The sequence below is a fragment of the Oxyura jamaicensis genome, chromosome 12 (genome assembly GCF_011077185.1).
Source record: "Oxyura jamaicensis isolate SHBP4307 breed ruddy duck chromosome 12, BPBGC_Ojam_1.0, whole genome shotgun sequence".
NCBI lineage: Eukaryota > Metazoa > Chordata > Aves > Anseriformes > Anatidae > Oxyura > Oxyura jamaicensis.
The window spans coordinates 17,022,726-17,041,164 of record NC_048904.1 but is presented as its reverse complement, the minus strand read 5'-3'; the positions used below and the strand labels follow the sequence as shown (position 1 = coordinate 17,041,164).

The 18,439-nt window shown below is 41.7% G+C and overlaps 1 protein-coding gene across 3 annotated transcripts in view; it reads left to right on the top strand.

The window, feature by feature from the left end:
- MDFIC2 (MyoD family inhibitor domain containing 2) overlaps window positions 1–6,612 on the top strand; it is a 43,036-nt gene extending 36,424 nt beyond the window's left edge. For 2 of the 3 annotated variants that reach the window (XM_035337718.1, XM_035337719.1), the window contains 2 exons: window positions 2,257–2,478; window positions 6,234–6,612. In XM_035337718.1, the coding sequence (XP_035193609.1) occupies window positions 2,257–2,478; window positions 6,234–6,568 (557 nt within the window). In that variant the 3' untranslated portion in view covers window positions 6,569–6,612. Of the gene's footprint in view, window positions 1–2,256; window positions 2,479–6,118 lie in introns of all 3 variants that reach the window. The other variant, XM_035337722.1, reaches the window with a different exon arrangement.
- Window positions 6,613–18,439: the final 11,827 nt, after the last annotated feature.

Below are 18,439 nucleotides of genomic sequence, written 5' to 3'. Positions count from 1 at the left end.
AAATTGTGATATGTCATTGATTTATAAATGCTGGAAAATAGTGGTTGCTGTACCTATAAGTAAATACATCCAAAACGCATGAATTTTCACATTTTTGGTTTAAGAGTCTAGACAAGAAGTCAGAGAGGAAAAAAAAGCTGTATTTACTTACTCTGAGGGAAAAGCCATTGCCAATTTTTTATAGCCAAGCAAAATCACAGATGTGCTTTGTCCAAGACACTGTTTTTTTACATGCAAATGTGCGACCTACAGCCTTTGCACTGCTGCCTCCCACCCAGAGGAGCCACTGCCTCTCCTGCCCTTCCCAAGTCTCACCTGGGGCATTCCATCCTCATAACACTCACAAAACCTGACAGCTGTAGGTTTCCAAGACTCCTTTCTGTGCCACCACTGTCATACTTCCCTTTCTTTCTATCCCACCAGTCACCCCTTCCCTAAGGCCACCCCATAAACTCCCCAGGACAGGGAAAACTATTTCCTTCACGTCAGACCTTGTCACTACTAGAAGTTAACAATCCAGCCAAACACCTGCCAACAAACATTTTTATGACAATGACTTTAAATGAAAATAATAGCTTAGTATTTCCTCTCACCCTCTTCCATGGTATTACTCTACTAACCTTTACCCAGTTTTTTCACTTCTAGCAATTTCACCGCATGACGATGGTCTAAAATAGCATGAAATCTGACTATGGGTAATAGTTTAAACAAATTCTTCGCTCATTCTGTTTGTGGAATCATAGAAAAATTAAGATTGGAAGAGAGCTCTGGAAGTCATCTCACCTGGCCTCCTCCTCAAACCATGGCTAACTCTGCAATAAGAGCAGGTTGCTGGGGACTTGCCTGCTTGAGCAGACTTCCCAGCCTCACCAGGGCCAGTTCCAGTGCTTTCCAGATCCCATGATGAAGAATTTGCTTCTTCAAGCAATCCCAATTGCCTTTGCTGCAACTTGTGACAGTGGCCTCTGGTCCCTTTACCTCTGGGCACTACTGAGTGGAGTTGGGGTCTGGTTCTCTGTAACTTTGGGTATGAAGAAGAAAAAAGTATCTAGCACTGATCTCTGCCTTCTCTTCTCCAAGACAAACAAGTCCAGCTCCCTCATCTTCTTCTCTTACATCAGGTACTCCAGACCCATCACCACCTCAGTTGCCTCCACTAGACTCTACAGATACCAGTTATGCCTCAGCCTGCTTCCTCCCACTGAGCAGAATTTTCACTTATTTTGCAATCCATTCATCCCATCCAAATATCCTCCTTTTGGCTACAAGTGGACACAACTGCAATTTCACACTCTATCAATCTTTTATTGGCCTTTCTTTAATATACAGCAGGTGTCAAAGGTATCTGAAAAACAAGAGATGCAGGATCTCTCTTCAAGCTCCTTGCAGCAGAACGCAAACCAGTTGCGTTAGAGCACTTACTGCTCCTGTCAGGAAGCAATGTTTGCAAAACTAAGGTGTTTGTAAAGATTGATTTTCTCTATATAGCTTAAGAGCAAGCGTATCGCAAGATTTAAGTAAGATAAAAAGTGAGGCTGTGCTTGATGAGAGGTGCAGGAGTTAATCAGCTGTAGATAAGAACTGACGAGGTTTTATCATCCCAGCAGTAGAAAGAATGACTGTGTTTCTTGGCCTCTTGATCACTTTGGAGAATAAGTGAAACTGTTTATCTACTCATGTTTATCTGTTCCTGAGAAGTTCTTTGAGAATAAATTGAGCTTGGAACTCCTCTTAACCTTTCCCCTAGTTGGGGCTTACAAGTAAGTTCTCCCTCTCATTTTTGAGCTGCCTCTCTGGCACACTGACAGCATGTGGAGGATCCCACCTTCTAGTTGACTTCCAGGCCAAAAACACAAGTGGGGATGAAATTATGAAATAACGAATCTGGATGTTAAAGAGAAACCATCTGGCTTGCTTTGCAACAAGACTACGAACCATGGCAAGCTGGCACATCTGAATCTAGGTACCATCAACTGAGCCGATAGTTCTGTTCTCCTTCCTCACCTGAACCCACCCAATGGAACTGAGTAGTTACCCTAGCCTGTAAACCCCCCGGGTTTAAGAGAAAACCTTAGGGTGCAAATATATAAATCCTTGTTCTATGAATAAACTTATCCAAAGAGACTGAAATCATCAGGTAAGTAGGGTTAGGCCTCGGAAGTAACACCTGTAGGCTTGGAAATTCTGCATATGTTATTCCTTCAGATCTTTGCCTTAGTACCACAAACAAGTCTTTTTTTCTCTTAATCCCACCAGATAACCAGCTTATAAATGAAAAGCATACAGATGAAAAGCCTGTGAAAAGCATTGTTATGAGTACTGTCACAGAATTCAGCATCACAGATGCTTCATCAAAGGAAACCAAAAATGAGAAGAAATTATCCAACGCAAGCAGATCATCCATTGCTTCCCTGGAGAAATGCAGAGAGTTCACCTACATTGAGGATGATGCATCAGTACGTCAGAGAGACAGCAATGGTATGTTGGATAACACAGATTGCATTTAAGCTCATTTCTAAATAACATCCATTTCAAGAGCACTACATGTATCTAACTTGAAATAAATGTTTACATGCTGAATGGGAGGCTCAAGAACATAGCCAAAAGCAGTACTAATTTGCCTCGTAGACACTTTTTATGATACATGAGAATCTGTAGATGATGATCTTAAATTGTCAGTGATACTAAATTCATAGAAGAGCTTAAAGCCTATGGAGCTGTTGTGCAATGAAGCATTTGTACCTTTGTAAGCAGTGTTTCCACGGAGGTACTAGTGTCAATATCAGATAAAACAGTGTCAAACATGGGCCTACTTCTTCCCTACAGCTGGGGCTGTTGTGTTTGCTATTGCAGCAGCTGCAGTGGTTGCTGAACAGATGGAGTGTTTCATGGTCTGGACATGTCCTATAAGGACATTAGCATATGCAGTTGTATGGACCATTACGTCCAACCCTGCTATTCTGCTGTTCCACCACCAAACCTCTCCTCTACTGCCTACACTGCAAAACTCACATGGGTCAAAATAGGGGGATCTCTCCAAACTCTGCCATGATTCTGTAGAAAACTGTTGCTGATGATGCATGTGGACAGGACTTTGGGTTAGCTCGGTATGGTCTGCATTTTGAAAAAGCATATTTGAAAACAAAGCACTATAAAAGGTACCTACAAACCAAAATTGCAGCAGAGCCCCAGTAGCTCACATGCAATTGTTTCAAATGAACACTACATATTGCTAAAACAATCTGCTCCAGGAATATTAATCATTGTTACCTTTTCAGAAAGGGAGCTGAGCCTTTTTATTGCAAAAGAGCACAGGTAAATGAGCAGAATATTTGCGTTATTTTTTATTAGAGTTTCACAGACTATAGCATAACCAAGAGAAAATGAAGAGAACGGGTTGTGCCCATTACAGACCATGGGCCATGACTCCTGGTCGTCTAAATGCTGTACCAACCCTGATTTTAGTGAAATTATGCTGAGTACCAGCACCCGAGGAGCTATTCCTGGTTATTCGCATGGGTGTGGGAAAAAAGTGCTTCCGTGAATCATTTTTTCTGTTTCTTACATGTGCCTTTTGCAATAATGGATTAGTATCTTATATAAAGTGGAGTTGGGTTCTATCATGTATTTCATATTAATGATCCCCAAATTAAGAACTTCTAAATACAGATCATCACAATAAACTGCAATGCTCTCAAGGAACCATTACTGTCTCTATTGTAACACTGATCCCATAATAAAAAGGATGTCTCCGTTACATCTATTAGAATGCATTTAATTTCAATGAAGGTCATGAAGTATTTATTCCATTTAAGGGACTCATCCCCTAGTCCAGACACTCACTATTTTCTGAGTTTAATGACTATCAGATCAAGCCCCTCAATCACACACAGGTGAGTACCACGTGATGCAAATAACAGATTTCATACTCCTTAGAAAGCTATAAGTGAAGGAAATTAAAAAAAAAAAAAAAAAAAAAAAAAAAAACAAGCTGTGCTCAATTAATAATGTTAAGAGCTGGACAGAAGCCAAGAGAACCAAAGGAAGCCAGATTTGTGATTGTCACTGCATACTCCGCTCACTCTACTCTGACAAGTTACTGCTTATTTCACATACACAAGGCTAAATCTTGCTCACTGATGCATGGAGAGCCTCTGAAAGCAGAGCAATAGCTGAAGAAATCGGAGACTTGCTGAGAGAGGAGCAGACCCAAAGCTCATAGGTCTCACCAGGGGTGACCCCAGTGGCATGAGCAAGCTTTGGACCAGGTTCATACAGAGCTTCATCTGCCTGAGCAGAGAGCGAACTGACAGTCACCAGACAAGGAAAGGAAAATTTAGAGATGAGGCAGGCTAGCAAAATTATTAGAAGTTCTTCTTTTGTGGTAATTAATCTACTAATGTAGAGAACGAGAGCTGAGGTCATTGTTCTCACCGAGATAAATGCAATAATGCCTTTTCGCAAACAGCAGGGAAAACAGAGGAGAAAACAGGAGATTGCATCTCCTTTTATGCAGTTTGTGGCTAATTTATTTTCAAATATATAAATGAATGCATAGGAATGGATGTTTAATTGCTAATATCTATTATTTATATACATTACCCCACTTAAAACAGGACCAAAAAAAAAGCCTCACACATGCAGATTTTTTGAAATGTGTTACATCCATTATCACAGTTCATGGTGTGTGCTCTGATGGGAATTTAAAAGCATCTTTACTGCACATCACAGACTCTGTGCTGAAACATTACTTTATTATTAAAATCTTGTGCTTTTTGTGTGCTCCCTTTCCTGGATGAGGTCCTAAGAATCGTATCTATTCTCTTAAGATTACATAAGCACCATTATGGCTCACGCATTCAGGAAAAAAAAATGTTATTAGAAAACAGATCTTTGGAGAGAAAAAAAATGGAAAGGTATAGGAAGGAAATTTCATAAACATAAGATACTTAAGAAGAATAGTCTTAATTACACCATGGACTACTGGATAAAATGATTACATTTTCTACACTGTAAATTTCATACAATTAAATGCAGCAGTGTCACCTTATAAAATGTTTCAATTTTATAATTATTTCAGTTCATTTACTTAGAAAAAAATATAAGCATGAATTTACTAAGTATCACCAAAATCTAGTCATTCTTATTCAACAGAACTAACTTAGAAGTTAGTTGTGCTTGTCTGAACTCAAATAGATCTTGACATATTTAAATAAGAATTAAAATTGATAACATTGGTGATGATATGCTACTTAGAAAGAAGTTCAATCACATGTTATTCATTCTTGCTACCTGCTATAGCTGCTTTATATATACACGTATATAAATATAAAGACATTGGATTGATTTCTTAATTTTGTTTTTTATCAAGAAAGCTTTCTTCAAAAAGAAAGAAAAAAAAAAAAAAAAAGCGTAATTCTGGAAACTTCCTGGCAGTGAACTTTATGTTACGTGAGAGAGAAAATGCCACAACAGAACCAATGCAGTTGAATGAGTTCACAGTTAGTCATTCTAGGGCAAGAAAAGCGGTTATAACCATATGCTTTCCTGAAAGAACCAATGAAAAGGCATTCATATTGTTGAAGGCATTTTTCTTTTCCAAAAAACAAGGAGGGAAAAAAATTTTGAAAGGTTTGGGTCTTTGCGCTCCAACGAGATTCACACAGTCAGAATCTCACACCTGCTCAGAGCCCTGCTGCACTCCGAGGCACATTCCCCAGATGCTGTCGTTTGAACTGCGGGTAGTAATTAATTGATTTTCGAGGGGAATGAATAGAATAGAAAGTTTTTGTCATAGGCAGCCAGAGTTTGGGGAAAACTTGCTGGCTCCACACACACGTCCTAGCTGATACTATTTTCCAAACTTTTGTCTCAGCCCAAGCAGTTCAAGAACGCTTGTTCCTCTGCACTTCACCTCCGCAGAACATTTTCACCCAAACTATTTTACTATTTTCATGTCACTTTTTATTTTTTTTCCCCCAGGACCAACAACACAGGAAATACTTCCATAGAAACAAATCAAAGGGTTTATCTCATTTCTGCGTAGTCACAGTAGCCTAAACGTGGGTAATCAAGCAGGCCCTTTTTCTTATGTCTTGCTGCTTTTCCTTTTTCTTAGATGAATGCGCAACACTTATCCTGGCCTGCTTGTTCTGCCAATTTTGGGACTTTCTTATAATGCTGCCTGATACCTGTGAACATTGGCTGACAGATACCTGTTGTCCATCCAATAGATACTACCAGACTTCCAACGAAGAGCACACCAACAACGACTGCAACTGTGACTGTGACATTGATTGCAGCCTTTTTGAGTCCTGCCATGAGACTGGTGAATGCCTGGAACTTGCCATGGAGATTTCTGAAGTTTGCTATCGCTAATAGGAAAATATTAGACACAATTCCTGAAAACTGCCTGAAAGGGAAATGGCAGAGTACAAAGGAGATTTTTTTTTTTTTTTTTAATAATAACAAAAATAACCAGAGTGTTTGCCAACCAGGACTATGTGCATCATGCTGCTCCTACCCTGGAGGTCTGTATATCTGTACCATACTGACTGTACGACAATAAAGGGCAAAAAAGGGTCTCCTCCTTTGCCATAGACAACAACTGAATTCCTAAGTGCCAAGTGTGCTCAATGCTTTATCCACTTTCAATGCAATGCTTTTATAAACCCCTAATTGCTTTAAACATGGATTTTCCCCATTCACAAACACAGGACAAATTAGGACATTCTTTTAGGACTGATATATATTAGTTCATCTTCCTAATGGATTCATACATAAACATGTATTACACATTGTTGGTTATTATTAATAATGTATGATACAGCATCATTTTATAATTAAAAATTTATTTATTCAATCTCTTAAAACACACTTATATGCTCAGTTTAGGTAGAAAAGAAAATTAAATGAATTAGAAACCATGCTAGCTGTAATTACAGCAAATGTCTCTAAAAATCTCCAGTGAATTTTGTAGAGGAAGCATTTTAACAGGGTAGTGCAATTCGGCAGCGTATTAATGTGCGTGCCTATGGTTATGTAATAACAGGTTATGCCTATTGTTCATTAGTTATAGGAAAGGGCTCCTTAAGTGTAATTAGCCTAAATGGGAATTGACTGCACACTTTCAGAGGAGAATTACCCCATGGATAGCCAGTAAGTCCTTTGCCTGATTTTCATCTGTAAGAGTTCTGCAAGCAGCAGAATATTGCCATCTATTCTAGTGGAAACAGGCATCTCCACCTGCGCACAAAAGATTACAAAATGACAGTATCTATCCTGGTTGTGCTTTCAAACTCTCTCTACCTCTTCTCTGATGGCAGGTCTGATTAATAAAAAGGAAATACATATTGCACATTACACATATGACAACAAAAGCATGTAAATTCAGCCGCCTCAGGGTGCAGAACGATCGCATTAAATACAGAGGAAAATAGAGTTGCTTGCTCACATTAGATATTTATAGACTAACACCAAAGACCATGTTTGCTTTGTATAGTCACTAGAAGTTCTCCCTAAAACCCCACTGATCTCAGTGCAGAATTGCCTGGGGAATCCCAAACAAGAATCCTGGACAAGATGCCAGGACACTCGGCTTTGCTGAAATCATTGAAGCCACTTGTTTAATAATCTGAGTCTCAAATCTCTAGTCCTGACACACAAATATTTAATGAATGGAAACAAAGACTCATGTGAATTTCCTTCCTCCCACCCCTCCTGGAAATTCATGCTTTCAGAAAACTGGAAGTAAGAAGAAGGTAGAAACGCTAACGATCTTTGTCAGGTATCTCACAAAGCTCAGTGACCTCTTAGCAGATTAAACACTTTTTTATAATGAATAAAAAATGAGGTGGCTTTGAGGACAATGAACCTTAGAAGCGCAGCAAACAGCCCAGCATACCTTGTTTCTGTACTCCTTCCAGGATATTGTTGGGGAGCAGGATAGCTTTGCTTCTTCTAATTGCCACATCCCTTCGTGAGTTGTAGTCACCTGAAGGAACAAAGTCATTAGTCAGTAATTGTCGTACCTGTGCCAGCCTGCCAGATGCGGTGGGACCCAAACACAGAAAGCGCTCGCCACCGCCATCTGCGAGGCTCTGTCTTTGCGCACCCTGGGCTGAGCAATGCTGATTTTTGACACTTCAGTTTGTACTCTCCCACGGGCTTTCGATCTTAAACCTGGCCATACCAAGACTAAACTGTCAGGGCAACATACTGGGAGTTGGCCACAGGCTTGGATCAGTCCACTTCCTGCTGCAATAGGACACTGACCAAAACCATTTAAGAGTCAGAAAAGGAGAAATCTTGCCCCACGCACCATTTCTGAGAGGAGTACCAATACACACATTAGTGATGTACACAATACTTGTTGTTGAAGCTGCCATCCAAAAAGTAGGATTTCATACATGCAAGGGCTGGAAGGAGCCCAAGAGGCAACCAGTTCTCTTCAGCTGTTTTCCTAGTAATCATTATTAAAAAATCTTTATGTTGTAACGCATAGGTTGGCAAACTGAGGTCATGTCTATTATGGGGCATGGGTAAGGTCAAAGACAGATTTACAATGGACATGACCATAGCCATGGCTAGACAGGATGTCCCAACAATATGAATTGAATTACACTGTGAAAAATATTAAAAACTGCTGATGTCATGAATAGTGATGTTTTAAACAGTGCAGCAATCTCTTCTTGACTAAAGTATACAAAGACACATTGCTCAGTTTCCTGTTTTAGGAAGTAGATTTTCAGTAGCCTCCTGTATAAGCAATGAAATCTTGAAAAATGTGTTAATATTTTTTCCATATTTAATGGTTTTCATACCTTATTTCATGTAGCATAGGAGAACCAGCAGCTCATGATGGCTTTGTTTTCTGGCATAAAACTGCTAATTGTACTGTTATACCTTCATGACACGGGGAACACTCAATACACTGATTGAAAGTCAGTTGTGTTTTTTATTTTTTTTATTTTTTTATTTTTTATTTTTTTTCCCATTAAGCATTCCAGAAGCTGGATTTCCTGTTTGGAGAGCCACCCTATTCCTACATTAAACTGACTTCCTCGGCCAGAGAAATACCCATTTATCAGATAAGAACATGGGTAGACACTCCAGTTAAACAGAAATACTAATATCAAGGAACAGTTCAAGGCTCTCTCTGCATTTGTTTTATTTACTGTAGAGAAAGGCCTGAGCAACTGAGTAGGAGGCATTCGGGTGGATGGCTGTTCTGAACATGTTGGACTCAGCTGTGCTCCCAGAGAGATGTCAGCTCTTCAGTGTGTGAAACCGGCTCCTCAGAACAACAAATAAACTTTACCATTTTGCAAACGGGAACATCGCTCTGACACGACGCCTCTCCTCAGCACCATAAATGAGCTGACAGATTGGTTGGGGGAAGAGAGAGACGGAGATAATAAAGAGGAGCTATATTGCTACCTTCTACAGGAAGGGACCATGGGATGCTCTCTAAGGATCTCCTTGTGGAAACGACTCACCAATCTCATCCTTTAAAGGAAAACATCTTTATCTCCATCCGTGTGCTCACAGGACACAATATGGATTTGGATGCAAATTCTTTGCAGCAGAAATTGTCATTTGCTAAATGTTGTACTGCACCCAGCACACAGAGGACCCAATCAAAAGGTTTCAGGGTGCTTCTCAAAGGTTAAAGAGAAGATATCTCAAAGGAAATGAAATTCTCCAACTGAACATGAGCCCTTCCATTTGTAGTTCTGGTGCCTGACTCCATGCACAGTAGGAGTCCCTTTAGAAATGGGGTAAACAAAGATTAGCCTGTGTAGTTCTCCAAATACAGGAATGGAGCAGATTATGTTATCTCTTTTTACTTTTGTCTACTTCCTAGAGCATTTTGATCATTGATATTCTCTTCGGCAATCACAATCAGAATAACCAATATCTTCCAAATGTCAAGACAACGATGACTCTTGCCTTAACTTCAGTGCTGCTTAGGGATTCAGGCTGCATGCTACAGCAGAGCTCTAGAAAACAGTTTCTCAGGAAGAAAGCAAAATACGGGAGCAAGTAAGATGCCTGCAATCATATTTCATCTATTGTTATGCTTGTATATATTGAAAACTTTCAATACCATTTAACTAAGAATGTGTGTAACTATTAAATTTATCTTTTAATTACATAAAGTGGGTGGTTCCAATCTGCCTTTTACATTGCTGTAATTTTCACCTATGTCAAGCTGTATTTTAACTCTCTTAAATGCAAGGTAAGTTTCCTACTATGCAAGAAAATCGGGTTACCACACAGACTGGGACCACCAGGCACTGCTCTACAATAACTCACAGTAACTGAGTATTAATCATGATTAATATTCTATCATTCCTGTGGTAATAAATAAATAAATAAATGAAAATAAAAAGGGAAGGGCAGGTTGTTGAAAACCTGTACTTTCTCTTTGCATACCTCATATGATTGCAGAGCAGACGATTATACGGAATTCAATATTCTGCCGGTAACAATCTAGATTTCCTTAGCATTGCACATGAACAGGAATCGTCACCATCTGATGTGTGTTCTGTGGCCTGTGCGAAATGAGTTGGTGGGTGCAAGCCAACTCATAATGGATGTGTGCCCATCTCACAAAAAACACCATTATAATTGGTACCCTTAGGAAAAATGCCAAGGCCTGAACGTAAATGCAGTACTTTCTGTCCCAAGTGCTAGCTCCTCCATGGTCAGAGCTGAGGCACAACAGAAAGAGCAATGCTGAACTGCACCTACCGCCTCCGTAAAGGGCCTCGCTCCCTGAGGTACCCACTGGCATCTCAGATTCTCCTTAGAACCAGGAGAAAAGTCACCCTTAAGGGTTATACCCAGCATGCCTCTTCCTCCCACCCCTGTCATGTCCTCACAAAGGCTGCAGGAGCAGGTAGTGAAGCAGAGGTTGTGGCTGTCAGGATATAATTGGTCCCCTTTCTAGGTGTGGAAGAGAGCTAAGAGAAAACTATTAGCACTAAATATAAAGTATTTATTCAGGAATCCCTATCTGAAATCTGAGAAAATATTGAAAGGCAGAAAATGTTGAAAGTCACAGAGTTACCATTTTGTAGGGCTTTCCTGTGGAGAGCCACCACTCTCCTTGGATTTCAGAAGACTGTAGACTTCCAACCAGTTCACAGGCTACATGAGTATCCCATTAAATAGAATAAAATAAAATATCTCTCATAGATATTCTGTTGATGGCCTGCCTGAGCAGAGCAGCTTATGTGACAAAGTAATATTGGAGAAGTCTGCTTCCTTATTAAAGAGCCTTGCAACTGAAACAGTGAAATAGTCGGTCACATCCTCATGCCACAGTATATTAAAATGACCATGGTAAAAGAGTAAGAAGAAAATATATACCTTGTACAAGTGCACAGGAAAATCACCATCAATATCATTAAGATGCAGACTCAATTTATATTGCCAGTTTTGCCATGATTTCTATGAAGTAGAAAATAATGCCAGAGAGCAGTGAAGAAAATATTATTAGATCAACTGTATAAAAAGCATGAGTGATTCCATTAGCAAGCACAGCTGAGAAAAGACAGGATTTAAATCAAATCTAAATATGATAAGATTATACAGCCAAAGTGACATGTCCATTTTAGAAAACATACAGAATAGGGAAAGAAGCAGCAGAACAAAGTAGACTTTCTACTTTATGCTCTAAAATGTGCTGGCTTACACAACATTCAAAAACCTGATAAAAGCATCCTGTTAGCTCCTCAGTTTTATGCTGTACTTGTTCGAGCTAAATAACAAGTGTGAAACTAATATACAGGAAGACCTTTCTTCATCTTTATTTCGGTGTATTTGTATCATTCATTTCCTCAATGTGTCAATACGCCTTATCGCTTGGTACAGTCATTGCACACACAGACGCGCCTGCTCAGGAAACAGCAGAGCTGCCCACAGACCCCCTGTTTCAGATCCTAAAAACTTTGGGGTTGTTGTACTATGTCTTTTCTCCTCAAAGAGGACAAAGAAAATGTGCTGAAAATTGGCACTGAATAACAGAGACAATCCTTTAAAATGAAAGGCCCAGGTTTTCTGATCTGTTCTCTTTTGGAATAGAAGAGCTTGCCCTGGATTTCAAGAGAATTTTCCCTAAAAATTGTAGCTGGAAAAATCTCTCTCCAAAAAGTGATTTTGACTAGTACAGCGTCCAAGAGACTTTACTGTATACAGAGAGTGACAGGTAAAGAATTAAGAAACAGAGAGATGGCATTTCTTTTGGTAAGGTCACTGATAACAGTTGTTACTGGCTGTGCTCTCTGATCGCTCCCTGGAGCAGGTTTCTCTCATCAAAGTGATCTTTGTGGCTTCTACTGCACCAGAGGCAAATGAGCAGCAGAAAGCAAAGATGACAAGCACAGGTGGGCCTTTGCCCCAGCTCCTGGAGCTTGCTGCTTCCACACCACTGCCCACTCCTTTCCTTGTTTACATCCAGGTGGACTCTCTGAAATAAGTTTCATTTGTAAGGGATTTCAATGCTGTTCAAAATCAGGAGTGGAAAAGGACATGCATCAACATTCGCCTTCTCAAATATATAATCTAATATTGATCCATTTTCAGTCCCTTGATTTTACTACGCATTTCAGAGTTTCCTATGTTTTGTAACCCATACACACCATAAAGTCATCACTGAGAGGGGAAGCTGGAAAAATCCAGCTACCTTTCCAAATGGAAATCAAAAGATATATTTTTAGCTACGTTAAGCCAACTGCATGCAGCTCTGCACACTTATGTAATTCCAACATAAAAATAATCCATAATATTCCAGAGGAACAAATCCAATTCTTAGTCATATAAATTTTCATATAAGTCCATCAAAACCCATTCCAAAAATGTCTCGGTCTCTCTGAGTGCTAGAGTTGGAACAAAAGAGCAAGTCCTTTAAAATGCCTTTGGAGCTTCCAGGGATGTTAAATCTAATTGCCCTTAGCACAGCACCGATCCACAAAGGTTTAAGTCATGGAAAATGTATTTTACCTTTATGCAAGATATACTACGCAAAGTTTATCATGGCACAGTAAAGTCAGATCTAACTTTGTGCACATTTCAGACAGAGAGAAATTAACCTTTGATGCTTCACTTTGACTGACTAATCAGGCCAGAAAAATGTGTCTTCTCATTGCAGATATGCAATACTATATTAAGTTATATGACACAGTACAGTATGATATGATAAAATATCAATTTGTGCACTTGAGTGTGTGCGTGTACGTAGAAATCCATATTTATACTCAAGACTATTTATAGCAATGCCTCTGTGTTCCAAGAAGCAAGAAATGATGGAGAGTGGGCAAAGATTAATTGTGATAAAAACCTTCATAAGACAAAGCCAGATCAGCATTATTTGTTAATACTTTTAGAAGCTGTATAATTATCAGAGCTAAAGTAGAGCAGAATTTTTCCAATAAAATGGTTGGTCATGACAGAACAATCATTTGCTTAAACTGACCTTACAGCATCACACGCAAGAGAGTGTTGGGAACTGAATGTTTCCCTGGAAAGCTCTGCAGGGCTTTGGCAGCCCACAGAAACAAGAACAACCCAGTCACTTTCCTGGGAGCCTGGAAGTCCTTGGGATTCAGGTCAACCATCTGTGCCATTGCATTCAAATGCAAAATAAGAACTAGAACAGAAACCTTCTTTTTTTTCTGGAATGAGTTTTCTTTGACCATCCTCCTATATGAGCTCTTTCAATTTCAAATGTCTAGCTCAAGCAGAATTTTTTTTCGCCAAATTTCAGAGTCCCTGGTGGAATAAAAACCCCTAGCTTTGTGTATAACAGCTGTGTCAAGACCACTGTTTTATAGGCATGGGAGGAGACTATGTCTGACCCAGAGGAGCTCCTAATTTTAAAGACAGAAAGGGAGAAATGTAAGACTGTACAGTCTGCAAACAAGAAATCAGGACCGTGGGACCAAGGGTCCAAGGGGACTCACACTCCTAAGAAGTGTCTACTCCATAAAGACCCAAGAAAATTTAAGAAGCCTTTTTTTTATATATTAAAAAAAAAAAATAGATTTGCAACGGCACGTCTTTTTAACCAACATCATGGAAAAGTCACGCTGCTCTGTATATAGCCTTCAGGATTGTGTCTGCAACACTTGAAATCCTGCCCAAGTCTGGCTTCGCTCTCACTAACAGGTACTCTGTGTGCTTCTGCATCTTTTCCTACAAGCAAATGTTGCAACTTTCCTATTGCGACAGCTGTAATAGGCATTCACTTTACTCTGTTTTTCCTTAACACTCCTGATTCCTTTTATATCTAGTTGGGAATACGCTCAAGCGCTAATGGCACTTGTTCAGCCATCCAGAGAAGGCACAGCGTCACCTATTTGTATTTCTTCATCTTGGAAATCTGGACTTCGCTGAGATCCAAATGCCTGATATTTAACTTAGATTCATCCCTCTTAAGGTCAGAAGACACCATTAAAATTATCTGGCAACACAAGATCAACATCTACTTGGAGAGAGGAGGTTTTAAATCAGTCATTCCTTCCTCCTATTTCTGTTTGGGCAACGAGAGGAGCCCAGGTGCCAGATAATTAAGTCACCGCTGACAGATGAGACAGGTGATAGACCTGCATCCATATGCTATCACTTCTAGTTTGGTAACCTCAAGGGATGTGGCTTGCTCTGCACGATAGCAATCTGCAGCTGCTGGTGTTTGCTCATGGGTCAGCGCAGGCTCCTTCTGCCGCCACCTGATAGAAAACTTCCCAGAGTCTGAGCAGAAATGGAGCTATCAAGGCTCCAAAGACATCACTTCATAGAAAGGGACCTGCTCACTCTCAGTGCCTCTTACCTGCCATGGGCTTTCAGACCGTAAGCACTTTCTGCTCTTGGCCCTATGGAGACATACAGGGCACAGGGAGCGACACCAGAGTAGTCCTGCAGAATTGCAGACAGTCAGAAATCCCTTGCAAGCCACTTGCAAATCTTTGAATCCGCACATGAAAAATGTCTTGAACAGTATAGGAAGAAATGGCATTAATAAGCCCTGTAAACGCCATTGGTAAGGCAAAGCAAGGAGAGCTGCAGCGGAGCTAAGGGAGCGTGGAGACAGCCAAGGAATTCAGAAACTCCTTCAGCAAACAGAGACGTACCACCACCCAGGCAGGTCTGACATAAGGGTTTTGAACAGGAGCCTTCAAACTTTTATTACTAGGCTTCTTTTTGTAAGGCAGGGCACAGCAAATACTCCATTTAAGGCTTCTGTGGAGTAGAACCAGAAATATCCAGCCTTGCAAATATCCTCAGCAGCCAAGCGCAGAGCCGAGACATGCAAAATGAGCGCCCGTCAGCTCGGTGCCAGCACAACAGAAGGCAGAAGTGCTTCAAGGAACTTGTGACAGGTTCTCTGGATGCACCAATTCGAGACGGGCCAATCCCTGCTCGAAATGTGCAAACTCTCACACTCCTTGGCATGACCGCACAGCCAAAATGCACATTTTTTAAAGGATTCAGAGAAAACACAACCAAGGGGACAGGAACGCAGGAGAATTTGGCAATGGGAAGCAGATGCTTCCCAGGGAGGAGACAGGACTTAGTTCGAAAAAGGTTTGAGGAAAACTTTATATATAGCAATGAAGTTGCTGAAGTCTGTTGTGTTGTAGAATATCTAACTTAGAGGGAAGACTGGGCTCTAAACAGCCACACCTAGGAAATCAACTCTTAAAAGGTACAAATATCAGTGCCCTGGGTTACCTACAGCAGACACTGCTGGCAGACACCGCAGACATCTGTCACAACCCAGGTTCCCCAGGTTTTGTCACTCGCTGCTCCTGACAACCCCTCTGAATCCCTGGGGGTGATGTACCAGAGATGCCGACAGCCAGAGGGTGAGCTGGTGTGCAGGGCTGGGGAGAGAAAGAGAAAGGGAGCGGATTAAAACACATATAAGGCACACACCAAGCAGAATCCAAGCAATCCTAAATTTGCTGGCAAGAAAGACAAACTTGATTGCTGGTTTTGAGAAGGGCATCGGTACAGCTCCGTCTTGTTTCTGGCTAGGGGGATTCAGTTTTTGGTTAACTTTGAGCGAGGATTATCATGGTGTTGAGCACTGAAACCACAAGAAAAAAGGGTGGTAGGCTGACCTGCGAGGGATGGAGTTCCCTACCTAAAAGGGACAGCCATGGCAGATTTTAGGGGAAAAGACCAAGTACAGGGCAAAAAAAATCCTAAAAGATAAGGAAGAGGGGAAAAAAAAAAGGTCCTGTTCTCCTTTATTGCACTAAAAAGGTCTTGACTCCATCCAGAGGGATCTTAGTTGACTTTCTTCTCATAGGCAAGTACAAAATACATTATTCAACATGGACTTCAGGTACATCCCAAGTGGAGCCTTTGCATCCTTCAGTTAAAAAAAAAAAAAAAAAAAAAAAAAAAAAAAAAAAAAAAGACACTTACAGTCCTCTGGGCTTCAGTCCTTTTCATACTGGTGTTAATTTTATTTTTCGGGCTGAACAAGATCACTCCTCATTCACATCTTGGGGCCTCCTCATAAAATTAGCCTGGGAAAGCAAGATGATTGGACTGAACGTCTTTGGACTTGCCTGGACTTTGGAACACTGTTAAAAACCTCGTGTTTCCTTGGAAGCCCTCTCCTTCAACCAAACTAAACCTGCTCTATTTCCACCAAGTGTCACAAGCTCATTCCCCTCTCCAGCGGGACCGGAGAATTTCCTTCCTATAAAGCCGGGTTTAAAGGCCAGCTGCACTCCCGAGGCTTCAGCAACAGCCCGCAGTCTCCAGCGCACCACGTGCCAGAAACCACCATCCACACAGGCTCACAAAGGCTGTAAAACATCTTGTGCAGAATGGAAAAAAAAAAAAAAAAGAAAAGAAAAAAAAAAGTTACAAAAAAAAAAAAAAATGCCAGGGAGCTTTGCCAAACACTTTCTGCTTATTTGCACCGATGCCAAATGCTTTGCAATCTTTTGCAGGGGGCATCAGAAAGTCACCCCGCAGCAGCCCCGGGAAGCGGGGACGTGCCTTCTGCTGGGAGCCTTGGGGACGGGCTGGGGCAGAGCCCGTGCTCCTGAGGAGCTGTGGCACCTTGAAAATGTCTGCCTAGAGATGAGGCTGACCGGTGCCCCTGGGGGAAAAACTTTCATCTGAGGCACAGTTTAATTCTGGCCTGCCCCAGAGCCTTTTTCTATCCCTGCTGTCACACCCAAGTCCCCTGCCTCAGTTTCCCCATCCAGAAAAACCATCAGTACGTCCTTTACACAGCTCTCCCAGGCACTGAAGGGACATCACACTTCTAAACTGCATGGTTTGGAAGCTGAGAAGCAGACAGAAAGGGAAATACAAAACTTGAGCTGTCCTCCTGCTGGAGATGACTTCAGCTCTGCAGCGGTTGGCACTGCTGCCCACACCACCCTGCAGGGAGCTGCAGACGAGCCCTGCCCCAGACCTAGCACGAGTCTGTGCCTTCAGGAGAAGCATTTTTTCCCCAGTCTGGAATGTAGGCGGAGGGCCTTACAGGTACAAAGAGGAACCTTTTACCAGACAAGTATTTTTATTTCTTGCCCAGAAAGAACAAAGACTGGAGAGAAAATGAACCAAGGGGTTAGCTGGCTTAGGCTATGCACTTCCCTTCTCTGAGAGGAGCTCGATTTGCCTGTTGCAGAGAGAGAAAGAGGCAGTTTTAAGCTCGGCCCTTTCAAGCGGCAGAGAAAAGCCAGCGTCCTGGCTGGGGCAGGCATCCTGGGAGCATCCTACACCAGGAGCCCAAGGGAGGGCCCCAGCAGCAGGGCAGCCCCAGCTCCTGCACTTCTGGGAGACATGGTGAAGCTTTTCATCATGCAAGAGTAATTTCTTCTGCTGGGGGAGCAGTCAGAAGCCACAAGGGGCCACACAGACACCCAGGAAGCCAGTTTGAGGATCTAACTACATAGGCAACAACACCACAAGCAAAAATACAGGAGAAGGCATGGGGATACAGGATGCTCTGGGGTTCAGGCAGCCAGTCATTAACCCCTTACTTCAGCATGGTTTTATTTCTCTATACTACCTTTTGCTTAACCAACCTCGAGAATCAAACTTAGCCCTTCTTCGAACACACCCAGAACACTCAGTTCTGATGGGGAGGCACAGAACAAAGAGGTCCCTGCGTATCAGGGCAGCCTGTGCCTCCCTCAGAAGGGTGGCTCCCAAAGCACTCCCAGGTCAGCCCGAAGCCATCCTTCAGACAACCTAAAACACAGCTGTGCCTTCTCCCAGGCTCCCACAGGCCAGTGCCCATGTGCTGAAGCAAGGATGCCCGTGCTCACAGATGCTCCAGCACCATCCCATGCGCCTGCCCCGGTCCCTCGCCACCGCCCCATCGCTGCTGACGCAGGGCTGGCTTTTGTCAAAACCCATCACCGGGACTCGGTTTCCCCCCTGCTTTGAACCTTCTTACGCA